Source organism: Furipterus horrens, unplaced genomic scaffold (genome assembly GCF_987537825.1).
Source record: "Furipterus horrens unplaced genomic scaffold, mFurHor1.1.pri manual_scaffold_8, whole genome shotgun sequence".
Taxonomy (NCBI): domain Eukaryota; kingdom Metazoa; phylum Chordata; class Mammalia; order Chiroptera; family Furipteridae; genus Furipterus; species Furipterus horrens.
Genome location: NW_028327178.1, coordinates 62,702,256 through 62,714,773, shown reverse-complemented (window position 1 = coordinate 62,714,773; position 12,518 = coordinate 62,702,256). Strand labels below are relative to the sequence as shown.

The 12,518-nt window shown below is 41.6% G+C and overlaps 1 protein-coding gene across 3 annotated transcripts in view; it reads right to left on the bottom strand.

Moving 5' to 3' along the window:
- Positions 1-537: 537 nt before the first annotated feature.
- APMAP (adipocyte plasma membrane associated protein) overlaps positions 538-12,518 on the bottom strand; it is a 40,738-nt gene continuing 28,757 nt past the window's right edge. For all 3 annotated transcript variants that reach the window (XM_090285951.1, XM_090285949.1, XM_090285950.1), the window contains one exon: positions 538-3,050. In XM_090285951.1, the coding sequence (XP_090142077.1) occupies positions 2,841-3,050 (210 nt within the window). In that variant the 3' untranslated portion in view covers positions 538-2,840. The remainder of the gene's footprint in view (positions 3,051-12,518) is intronic.

Sequence of the window (12,518 nt, the reverse complement as noted above, 5' to 3'; positions counted from 1 at the left end):
TTTTTTTTTTACATCACTGTGTGGTTGCCTCTCATTTGCGCCCCCAACTGGGGACCTGATGTGCAACCTAGTCATGTGCCCTGACTGGGAATCGAACCAGTGACACTTGGTTTGCAGGCCGATGCTCAATCCACTGAGCCACAGCAGCCAGGGCAGCCCATTGGTTTTTATAGTCAGAAATTATGGGCCTTATTTTCCTGGCACTCGAACCCTGGGCTGTGCAGTCTGGCCTGGGGCTGAGATCACTCACTGTCAAGGTATCCCTTCCAATTTTTTATTCACTATATGTGAACGTGGGTCTGCCCATTCCATCAGCCACCACCACTGCTGCTGCCTCACCCCTGCCAAACCATGTCCTCTCCACCCTGGTTCCCCATCTGGATGAATATGACTTCTTTAAAATCCTTGTCAGACTTCCATACAGTTCGATTTTCTGGCAATTCTGGGTGATTTTTGTTTTGAGGTTAGTTGTGAACCTTCTTATGGTTGGGCTCTTGATGATGGAGTTTTTATAATAGATAATAAAGAAGCACAGAATGAATGAACAACTTGATTTAATTTTAAAACCACGTTAGTAATTCACATTAAAGCAAATCCATTTTATGTTTACAATAAAAACATACCACATATTTAAACCTAATAAGGCTATATTTTGCACCTGGCCATGGCAAACTAACAAGTAAAATGCAGAAAATAACACTTTGGGACAGAAAATTAACATCTGAGTCAAATCAATACTCCTTTACCGAAAACTATAAAAAGCAATTTACCGGCTTCTTTGTAATGGTAAAAGTTAAGAACTAAAAGCAAAGCCCTCTATTCTTGGTCAAGGAGTCAACTTATTTAGGCCCAGCACACATAAATTGACTTTTGTGGCAGAATAATGGGGTTTTACTCTAGTAGTCTTGTATATGTAATATGTGGGGTACAACATTATCTACTAAAATATTTAATAATCACTACTCAGTTTCCTTTCCTATAAAGTTATATAAATAATATTGTCATTCATCTGAGACTATATGGGTTGCATAAACTACTGTTCCACTGTTGCTGCACATAAAGCTAGCCTGAGGCAACACAAGATGAGCCCACCACTAGACACTACCTTCCCCCCAAATGAAGCCAACCAGCACATGGGGTTGGGGGTGAGGGGCTGAAGCTGACAAAGGGAGCTAAGGGGTTGAAGGCCAGCCAGAGCAATAAGACACAAAGGTTCAGATTTTACCACAGCTCTCAATCCTCTTTGAATTTAGAATCATTACTTATTTAAAATATTGTCTTTGTCAAGTTTTTAAAAACTATCCCAGAGAGCCCTGACTGATGTGGCTCGGTAGATTAGGCATCATTCCACAAAAGCAAGAGGCTATTGGTTCAATTCCCAGTCAAGGGTACATGCCTAGGTTGTGGGTTCAGTCCCCAGTCAGGGCATGTACAAGAAGTAACTGATTGATGTTTTTCTCTCATATCCATGTTTCTTTCCCTCTCTCTCCCTACCCCACTCTCTAAAATAAATAAATAAAATCTTTAAAAATGAATCTTAAAAAAAAAAAAAAAAAAACTATCCCAGAGGCACAATCTGTTCTTCAGAACAGAAAAGGAACAGATAATAGACCCATTTTGTAGGCTGGAAAACAAGAGAGCAGTGTAGTATCAGCCTGCCCAAGAATGAATCTATGCTGGGAGGCACAAGGGGAGACAATGGCATGAGGCTGGCTGCTACCTCATGAGAGGTCCTGAGCATATCAGATAAACTGCTTGTCCCTAAAACAAGACCCTAGCCAAAACAATCCTCATATGAACACTGGATGGAATCAAATTTCAGTCACTGTTAAAATAATTATAAAGTACAGAAGAAACTCCTCAGCAACACCATCAGAAAAGGTTAATCAGAATAAAAGTTTAATTATCATCATTAAATGGGTCTCCCTAACAAAATTATGACCAGTGTGTAGACATACACCAACTTTTGGGTTTGTGACACTCAAGTAAATATGACATTAACACGTGCATTATTTATGTGGTAGGTCTAGAGGTAAGAAACAAAGGTGTGTCAACAGGACTGCCCTAAATTAGCTCAGCTGCTGGGTCATTCAATATGGGTGGTAGGTTTTTCAGAGAAAAATCCAATGAGTCCTCTTGGAGCTATTGAAATCTACGTGCTTTTCCTATGCACTTATTCATGTCCTTACCTTTATATGATTGACAGGGACTGGGAAGTTTTAATAAAAACCTTGGTATGAGCCACAGTAGGCCAGAGGGTGGGAACAATGGAAGGGAAAGCCCAGGGGTCAAGGGCCCGAGGCCCACACAACTCTGGAGAATGCAGAGCTAACATCAGTGCTTGCACAGCTCCATCCAATGGCCTCCATGCACTTTGCACTGAGCAATTCTTGCCTTTCCTGTGCTCCTCCCCCTAAGACAGGCATTACCCCATTTTATAATAAAGATACCAAGGCTGGTAGGACAGAGCCAGTAGCTAAAACAAGATCCATGAACAACTCATCTACTGCTATATCCACCAAACCCTGAGGGCTGCTGAAAGTACATGATATCCCCGAAGTACAAAAGAATTATCGTACTTAAAAGGATTCTTAAAGAGAAAATGGTTTTACATGAACTTATTATGTTCCAATGGCAGATGTTACGCTTCCCTCTAAATATGAAGTCAAACCCAGGTGAGAGCTGTCCGACAGGGGCCCATACATCCACAGTGTCACACCACACTCCCAAGGACCAGTACTACAGGTGAAAAGGGCTTTGTCCATGGTGTCCTGGACCAGGCGTGGTGCCCAGTGTGGTGACTCCTGGCACAACCATGATGAGGACTGCAATCAGGGCAGCTAGACAGACTGAAGGTTGAGTCTGCCGAGGAAGGGGGCCTTAAAGGAGCCCAAGTATAGGTGCCCATTATGTTCGTGCACTTCACTGATGTAGGTGGCCACTTGCCCATCAGGATCGTGTAGGCTTCTCCTGAAGGCCCCACTGTCGCTGAGTTCTAGAATGAGGCTATACCGTGGCACAAACTTCATCACCATCTCCTGACTAAACAGCTGAAAGGAAAGCACAGTATAAGGGGAGTTTACCTTCTGAGGAAGACACAACATGATATCAAGCCCTAGACTGATATCAACCCCAAAATGCTGGGTTAAAGCCAGCACAGCCCAACCAGAATAAATGCCAAACCCTCTGATTATATTTAAGATGTTTTAACTGTGAAGTGCAAATGATGGAGAGCTAAATGTGATTCTTGCTAAAGAAAAAAGAAACTCAGCAGGTCAAATGAACATGTCCTATGAAATATGACAATGGCTCTAGGCTCTCCTTGTAGACAGTGTAGAGATCAAACACACCTATGCTGAGCGGGTACATTCTAGAAGCCTAGCCCTTGGTTCAGCTAGGCCAAAAGGCCCACAAGGCTACTGAAGGATTTTAAGCAAAGAAAAACAGATGGTGCAACCTCTGGCAGAACAGAAGGATACCAGGTAGGAAATGATGACAAAGGACACCACTGCATAAGACCAACAAATGAAAATTAATAGGCAGATCTCTACCTTTTTTTTTATTATAAATTTGTTGTTCCATTTATTTATGCATTCATTGGTTTATTCTTGTATATGCCCTGACTAGGGATTGAACCCATAACCTTGGTATATGGGGACAATGCTCTAACCAAATGAGCTACTTGGCCAGGGCTCTACCTTCTAATATAAGGGGAAATAGCTACACAATCACAAATGTCCAATGAATAATATCTCCTAGTCACAAAAATGTTCAGATATACAAGTCAACTGTGTTCTAGAAGGTTTTATAGCAAATGATCAAAGTTGCATTACAGCTCAAAATATTCCATAAAACTCCCCAGGATCCATGAAATGCCACCTCCCTTCAGCCATTGGTTCTCTCCCTCCACTCTCTCCATTTTATCCTGAAGAGATCTCATACCCTCTCATTAGTTTAACTAGTCATTTTTCTAGAAAGCTCTCAATTTTCTACCTCTATTTTCTGATGCCCAGTGCTAAATTCCTCACTGTTCGGGACCAATCTTCATCTGTACTTTTCTAATAGCTTTCCAAACTCGACAGACTCCTCAGCTTAGGTGATGGGGCTCCTGACCCCAGCTGCTGATGCCAGGAACTCAGCCCTCACACTTAATCCCTCTCTCTCCAACACTGCAAGCCTAGCACCAAGGGGTCTTGTCATCTGCTCTGCCAACTACCTCTCCTGGCCACTCCAACCACCTCCACACAGGCTCCCCAATCCAGTGGAGCCCTACTACAGGCTGTTCTCCACAGAGCAGCTACAGTTATCTTTTTAAACCATTCTTTGTAGTACATTACTCCCCTCTGAAACAATTCAGTCAAAAAGGAGCTTGTGGGGCCAAGGAGGGATGGTATGTACAGAGGGTGGTAGAACCCCAGTGGCCCAGACTGGAGAGTAGGTCTGAACTGAGTGAGGAAGTATTCACGCCGGAGGAGGGTGGGGGCAGTGATACAGAGTACGGTATCAGAGCTCAAGCAGGCTGAGACTGTGTCTCCACTGCGGGGTGGCCTAGCACTCGCCATCAAGAGCCCAGACAGGATGAGGAGGGTGTTTACATGGGAGACAGCTTATGCAGGTATCAGAGCCCTTCAGGAGAAAGGCTGGCCCCTTCACATAGTTGAGAGGAGGAAGAAGGTGGGTGCTAGAGCCCTAGCAGGGGCCATGTAATGGGGACATTACAAATTGGTGACATTTGAGGAACTGATCAAGTAGGTATGAAAGATAATGGGATCCAGGTTTCTCATTATTAGATAAAGGAAGTACAATCATAGAAAGGGAAAAAACTAGAATAAATCCTGTGGTATTAGACTGGAAGAAGAGATATCAGCGTTACTTATGGTTTTCTTCTTCTTTTTTTTAAGGTTTTTTAAATTTATTTTTAGAGAGAGCAGAAGGGAGGGAGAAAGAGAGGGAGAGAAACATCTATGTGTGAGAGTAACACTGATTGGTTGTCTCTCTCGTGCCCTCACTGGGGACCTGGCCTGCAACCCAGGCATGTGCCCTGACCAGAAATCGAACCTGTGACGTTTTGGTTCGGAGGCCAGTACGAGCCAGGGCTGGTTTTCAATTTAAATAAACAGATGATAAATAAATGTTGGTGTAAATGTGTTTATGCATATTGTACATAGGTATATATATGACTACACAAGTATACATTCTCTGCATTGTCCACTGAGGGACATTTGTGAGCAGTGATGCTCCAAATGTAACATGTGCACTTAACCCAGATCTCTTCTAGAAAGAACTAGGAATCCTTGGGCAAATAGTTGATTCCAGAGTTGAGGCAAGGAAGTACAAGATGAGACTGAACAATGTGGTGCCAGGAAGCAAGGGACGACCCTAAGAATGATAGGTGTATGTTCAATGGTCAAGGAGCTACACTGAAGGGGCTCCTACAGCCAAAGTTGGACAATTTGAGCATTAAAATAATGATAGTAACAGATTACGTATATAACCCATTGAGTACAGTAGGCAACCATGAGATCATACTGATATTTACTCAGTGATAAAGTACCTCCCCACAAAATATGCAATAATTACAAATGGAAAAAGAATGACCTCACAGTGGAGAAGCCTGGCATTCACCACTGATTCAAGTGATGAATGCTGCCACTACCAGCATGGGACAAGGTGACATCAGTCCCCTTCTGACAAGACATAACTGAAAACCCAACTTCACTTCTGTGGTCTCCCTGCCAGAGATTCATAACCTGAATCTGATCATGAGAAACACTAGACAGCTCAAATGGAGAGGCATCCTGAAATGTAACTGACCTATAATCCTCCAACAGGTCAAAACTGAGAAGCTATTCCAGATTGAAGGAGAATAAAGAGATATGTTGACTAGAGGCCAAGCCTAATCCTGGGCTAAATAACTAAAGGACATCACTGGGGCAACTGGAACAACCTAAATAGGATGTGTGGGATGAACAGTTGCAAGTACCCATGTAAATTTCCTGTTTGGTCATAAGGGAGAATGTCCTTGTTGTAGGAAATAACTAAAGTATCTGAGAATGACAGGGCATCAGGTCAATAACTTACCTGCAAACAGTTCAGGAAGAAAACTCTTTGTAGCCTTCTTGCTATTTTTCTAAGTCTAATATTGTCTCAAAGCTTAAAAAAAAATCCTCAGTGACTTCGATTACATTTTGAATAAAATCTAACTTACTACAAGGCCTGTGGTCCTGGAACTATCTGAGGATGATGGGGCATCCGGTCAACAACTTACTTGCAAATAGTTCATGAAAAAAGTTCTTTGTAACCCTCTTGCTACTTTTTTAAGTCTGATACTGTCTTAAAACTTAAAAAAAATACTTGATGACTTCAATCACTTTTCAGGAGGAACACATCCTGCCACTCTAGCTCTGTCTCATATTTATAGTCTCAGTGCTCTGAGTCATTTACTCAACAATAACTTCTGAGTACCTACTGTTGCCAGACACTGTTCTCAGTGCTGAGAATAAAGGAGTGAACTAAACAAACAAACAAAAAACCCACTACGGGACCTCTGGTCAAGATGGCAGCATAGGTAAACATGGCTAGCCTCCTTGCACAATCACATAAAAATTAAGAACAATCATCACTCAGAACAGTCAGAAATTGAGTTGAATGGAAGTCTGACAACTATGTAATTAAAGAATCCACATCCATTGAGATGGGTAAGAGGGGTGGAGATGTGGGATGACCTGATTCCACATCCAAGTGTGGTGGATAAAAATTCGGGAGGGATATCTTGGGAGCAAGGTGTCTTGGCCTCACACCAGGCCCCTCACCCCAGGGTTCCAGTGCGAGGAAGGTAAGTCCCCACAACTTCTGGCTGCAATAACCACTGGGGACTGAGTTGTTGGAAGAAACTTCTGGAATCCCAAGCAGCTCCTCTTAAAGAAACCACACACAGACTCACCCACTAAAACTCACTTCCTCTGAGCTCCAGCACTGGGATAACAGCTTGAAAGGCATCAGTGGCATACAGGGAGGAACTGAGGTGTCTGCCATTGAAGTGAGAGCTGGGGACACCTTTCTCCCACACAGAAAGGCAGGCAGAGGCCATTGTCCCTTTTCTGAACCCTCTCCCAACAGAGCAACAGAGCTGGCAGGCAGGTGCCATATCTGAGACTCCATTAACTGGCTATAACTGTTTGCCCTGCCCTGGAGATCCAGAGACTCCAAGCTGTTAACAGAAACTTTTCCATATGAACAACTGGTCTTAGCTCATGCTTCAAAACTTCCTAAATCCTCTCAAAAAAGCAACAGCCAGCCTCAGTAAGCCCCCAAACCCTGTATCTCTTGCTAAGTAGCCCCACTCCCAGCATTAGCAGCAGCCATCCTAGATTCACAACTTGGCTTTACCTGGGAATCTCCAAAGCCCAGCACAAGTAGCAGCTATCTCAGATTGCTTTATAGCCCAGGCAGGGTAGATCCAGGCAAAACACAGGTAGGGGCTGACCTTGGCCTACACCACCTGCGAAACCCCAGAGCCAGTCCTTGCAGCTGATTGGCCTGTATAAATCTGTATCATTGACCTGCCAACAGTAACTAAGGCTCAACTACAAGAGGAGGGTGTACCAAGCCCACACAAAAGGTACACCTCAAGTACCCAGCTTGGATGATAGGGGAAGCTGTGCCATTGGACCCTGCAGGACACCAACTACATTAGGCCATGCTATCAAGACAAGGAGTCATAACAGCTCTACCTAATACATAGAAACAAACACAGGGAGGCTGCCAAGACAAGGAGACAAAGAAACATGGCCCAAATGAAAGAACAGATCAGTACTCCAGAAAAAGAACTAAACGAAATGGAGATAAGCAATCTATCAGATGCAGAGTTCAAAAGGCTGGTTATAAGGATGTTCAAACTTTGTGAGGACCTCAACAGCATAAAGAAGATCCATTCAAAAATGAAGGATACAATATATAGGAGGGAAGATGGCGGAGGAGTGAGGAGAGGCTGCGGTTTCGGGCTCCCGAGACCCATGTGCAGTTTGGACTAGCTGCGGACAGAACGTCTCGGTCAGCAGCTGGACACTGGCAGGAGTCGAGCCAGGGCACTGCTGGATTGGATGGAATCCATCTGGGGACGGCCTGTTTGACTGCCCCGGAGAGGAGTCGGGAGGAGGGCGGGTCTCTGCCAGCAGAGACGGGACTCGACCGAGTGGCATTGGCGCCGGAGGACAGGAGACAGCGTGCTGCCGGGCAGCTTCCCCAGAGCGCAACGTGGCCTGCTTTCCTGGAACACAGCGTGGCAGACCTGAGGTGGGCTCTTGGCTGCCTTGCATTGCGCCCTGCCGGCCACCACGCGCACACCACTCCTGTAAGGAATAGGAATCTCTGACCCATCACATTAGACCAGCTGTGGACGCAGAAAAAGAAGACGACACAAGAAGGCTGAACTGAGTAAAAACATTCCTTTTTTTTTTTTTCCTTTTTCCCTTTTTCCTTTTTCTTTTCTTCCTGAAAGAGAAGGGGAGGGGGGAGAAGTGGGAGGGGAAGGAAGGAGAGAAAAACAAACTATATCTCTAATCTGTTTTATATAATCTTTCCCTCTTATCCCTCTTCTTCAATTGTTGTTTATTTATTTGTGGACCTAGTTTAGCCTCCCTTTCACTCAAAATAAATAGACTGTAACTACTATTTAAATCCAATACTATATAATTCCACTTTCCTACTATATTCTGCACTCTTCCCCCTTTTTTTTTCTATATTTATTAACATACAACGTAAATATTACCTACTGTCTTGCACAGTCTCATCTATTATTAACCTATTATCCCCTCTCTCAAAAAATCATATTTTTCCCTCACTAAAACAACCCTTATCTATTCTTCCTGTAGTGTAAAAGCTCTAATCTCTCTACATCTATATTAATACTGGCTCGTTGGCTGATGATAGCAGGATAGAGGGTGGGGGATATTTTTGAGGGTGCGGGTCTCCTGCTGGGGCTGTGTGTTTATGTTTTTAACAGCATCTCCACAAAAGAATTCGCGATAAAGTGGCTAGAGTGACGCTCAATCAACAAGCCAGAAGGAATATCCTAACAAAAAAAAATCTGAAATATAACCAGACAGCATAAACAAACGATATAAAAGGAACCCCAAGAAGATCAGGCTCAGGAGATCAAAGAGACTGCACCACTGAAACCCCCAGATCTACCATAAAAAATCTCATACCACAAAGGTGGGAAGGCAAAGCAGACAAATCCAAACAACAAAAACAAACAAGAAGAATCCAACATGGTAAGACGCAGAAACAACCTCTCAATGAAAAAAAAACAGGAATCCCCAGAAAGAGAGGTAGATGGAATAGACATAGCCCAAATGTCAGACATGAAATTCAAAACTATGGTGGTGAAGAAGCTCGATATGCTCGAAAACCTCAAAAACAACTATGACAACCTCCAAGGAAGTTACCAACAGCTCCAAAAAAATTACAGGGAACTTGCAGAGAACTACACCAGCATAAAAAGAGACATAGAAACTATCAACAAGAACCAGGAAGAAATGAAGAATGCAATCTCTGAACTGAAAAACACAGTAGAATCAGTCAAAAGCAGACTAAACGAAGCAGAGGATCGGATTTGTGAGTTAGAGGATAATGTAGGTAATAATTCTCAAATGATACAGCAAAATGAAAAAAGATTGAAAAAATATGAACAAGATGTAAGGGAATTACAGGATAGCAGTAGAAAAAATAATTTAAGGATCATAGGAATAAGAGAGGGAGAAGAAAAGGAGCATGGAATTGAAAAACTGATAGGAGAAATAGTGACAGAAAATTTTCCAAACCTGATGAGAGAAAAAGTTATGCAAGTCGAAGAAGCACTGAGAGTTCCAATAAAGAGGAACCCCAAAAACCCACTCCAAGGCACATCATAGTTAAAATGGCAACACTCCAAGACAAAGAGAGAATCCTAAAAGCAGCAAGAGAAAAACAGCAAATAACATACAAGGGAGCTCCAATAAGGCTATCGACCGATTTCTCTACAGAAACATTACAAGCCAGAAGGGAACGGTCAAAAATATTTCAAGCAATGAAAAACAAAGGCCTACAACCAAGAATACTCTACCCAGCAAGGCTCTCATTCAAAATGGAAGGTGAAATAAAGTTTCCCAGAGAGAGGAAAACTAAAAGAATACATCTCCACAAAACCAGCATTGCAAGACATGCTAAAGGGAATATTCTAAGAAAAAGGAAGAGAAAAAACAAAAAAAGGGTAGAGGAACAGAGATACAAAAGGGAAATGAATAAATACATGTCAATAATAACGTTAAATGTAAATGGATTAAATGTTCCCATTAAAAGACATAGGGTAACGGAATGGATAAGAAAACAGGACCCACATATTTGCTGTCTACAAGAAACACACCTCAAAACAAAAGATTTACATAGACTGAAAGTAAAGGGATATAAAAAAATATTCCAAGCAAATGGACCTGAAAAAAAAGCTGGGGTAGCAGTCCTCATATCAGACAAAACGGATTTCAAAGCAAGGGCAATAAAAAGAGACAAAGAAGGACATTTCATAATACTTAAAGGAACGATTCATCAAGAAGATATAACATTGATAAACATTTATCATATATGCACCCGACATAGGAGCACCCAAATACATAAAGCAAATACTAGAAGACCACAAGAAGGATGTTAAGAACAACACACTCATAGTAGGGGACTTTAACACTCCATTACCAACAATAGACAGATCATCCAAGCAAAGAAACACCAAGGATATACAGACATTGAACAACACACTAAACCACATGGACTTAACTGATATATATAGAACTTTTCACCCCAAAGAAGCAAAATATACATTCTTTTCAAAGGCACATGGGACATTTTCAAAGATAGACCACATAATAGGACACAAAACAAGCCTCAACGAATTCAAGAAAATTGAAATTAAATCAAGCATCTTTTCAGACCACAATGCCTTGAAACTAAAAATCAACCTCAGAGAAAAAAATCAAAGACACCCAAACTCATGGAGAATGAATAACACGCTCTTAAATAACGAATGGGTTAACAATGACATCAAAGAAGAAATCAAGAAATTTCTAGAAACTAATGACAATGAACACACAACAGCCCAAAACCTATGGGACACAGCAAAAGCAGTCCTAAGAGGGAAGTTCATAGCAATACAGGCATATCTGAAAAGGCTAGAAGAATCTCAAATAAAAAACCTAACCATAAAGCTACAAGAACTAGAACAGCAACAACAAACAAAGCCTAGGGCAAAAAGAAGAAAGGAAATCATCAAGATCAAAGCAGAATTAAACGACATAGAAACGAAACGAACAATCCAAAAAATCAACAAAACTAGGAGCTGGTTCTTTGAAAAAATAAACAAAATTGACAAGCCTCTAGCCAGGCTCATTAAGGAAAAAAAGAGAAGACCCAAATAAACAAAATCAGAAATGAAAGAGGAGAAATCACGACTGATACCTCAGAAATACAAACAATTATGAGAAACTACTACAAACAACTATATGGCAAGAAATTTGACAACTTAATAGAAATGGACAGATTTCTAGAAACATATAACCTTCCAAAACTGAATCAAGAAGAAGTAGAAAGTCTCAACAGACCAATAACAAAGAAGGAAATTGAAACAGTAATCAAAAATCTCCCTGCACACAAAAGCCCTGGACCGGATGGCTTCACAGGCGAATTTTACAAAACATTTAGGGAAGAACTAACTCCTACCCTCCTCAAACTATTCCAGAAAATCCAAGAAGAGGGAAAAATCCCAAACTCTTTCTATGAAGCCAGTATTACCCTCATCCCAAAACCAGGTCAAGACACAGCAAAGAAAGAAAACTACAGGCCAATATCACTGATGAACATAGATGCTAAAATCCTCAATAAAATTTTGGCAAACCGGATTCAACAATACATCAAAAAGATCATACACCATGACCAACTGGGATTCATCCCAGGGATGCAAGGATGGTTTAATATTCGCAAATCAATAAATATAATACATCACCTAAACAAAATGAAAGACAAAAACCACACAATCATATCTATAGATGCAGAAAAAGCATTTGATAAAGTACAACACCCATTTATGTTGAAAACACTCAGCAAAATGGGAATAGAGGGAGCATACCTTAACATCATTAAGGCTATATATGAGAAGCCTGAAGCCAACATCATACTCAATGGACAAAAACTGAAAGCATTCCCCCTGATATCAGGAACTAGACAAGGCTGTCGACTTTCCCCACTTCTATTCAACATAGTGTTGGAAGTCCTAGCCACAGCAATCAGACAAGACAAAGAAATAAAAGGCATCCAAATTGGGAAAGAAGAAGTAAAACTATCAGTATTTGCAGACGACATGATAGTATACCTAGAAAACCCTATAAACTCCACTAAAAGACTACTTGATAGAATAAGTGAATTTGGCAAAAAAAACGGGGTACAAAATAAATATACAGAAATATAAGGCATTTCTGTACACCAACAATAAA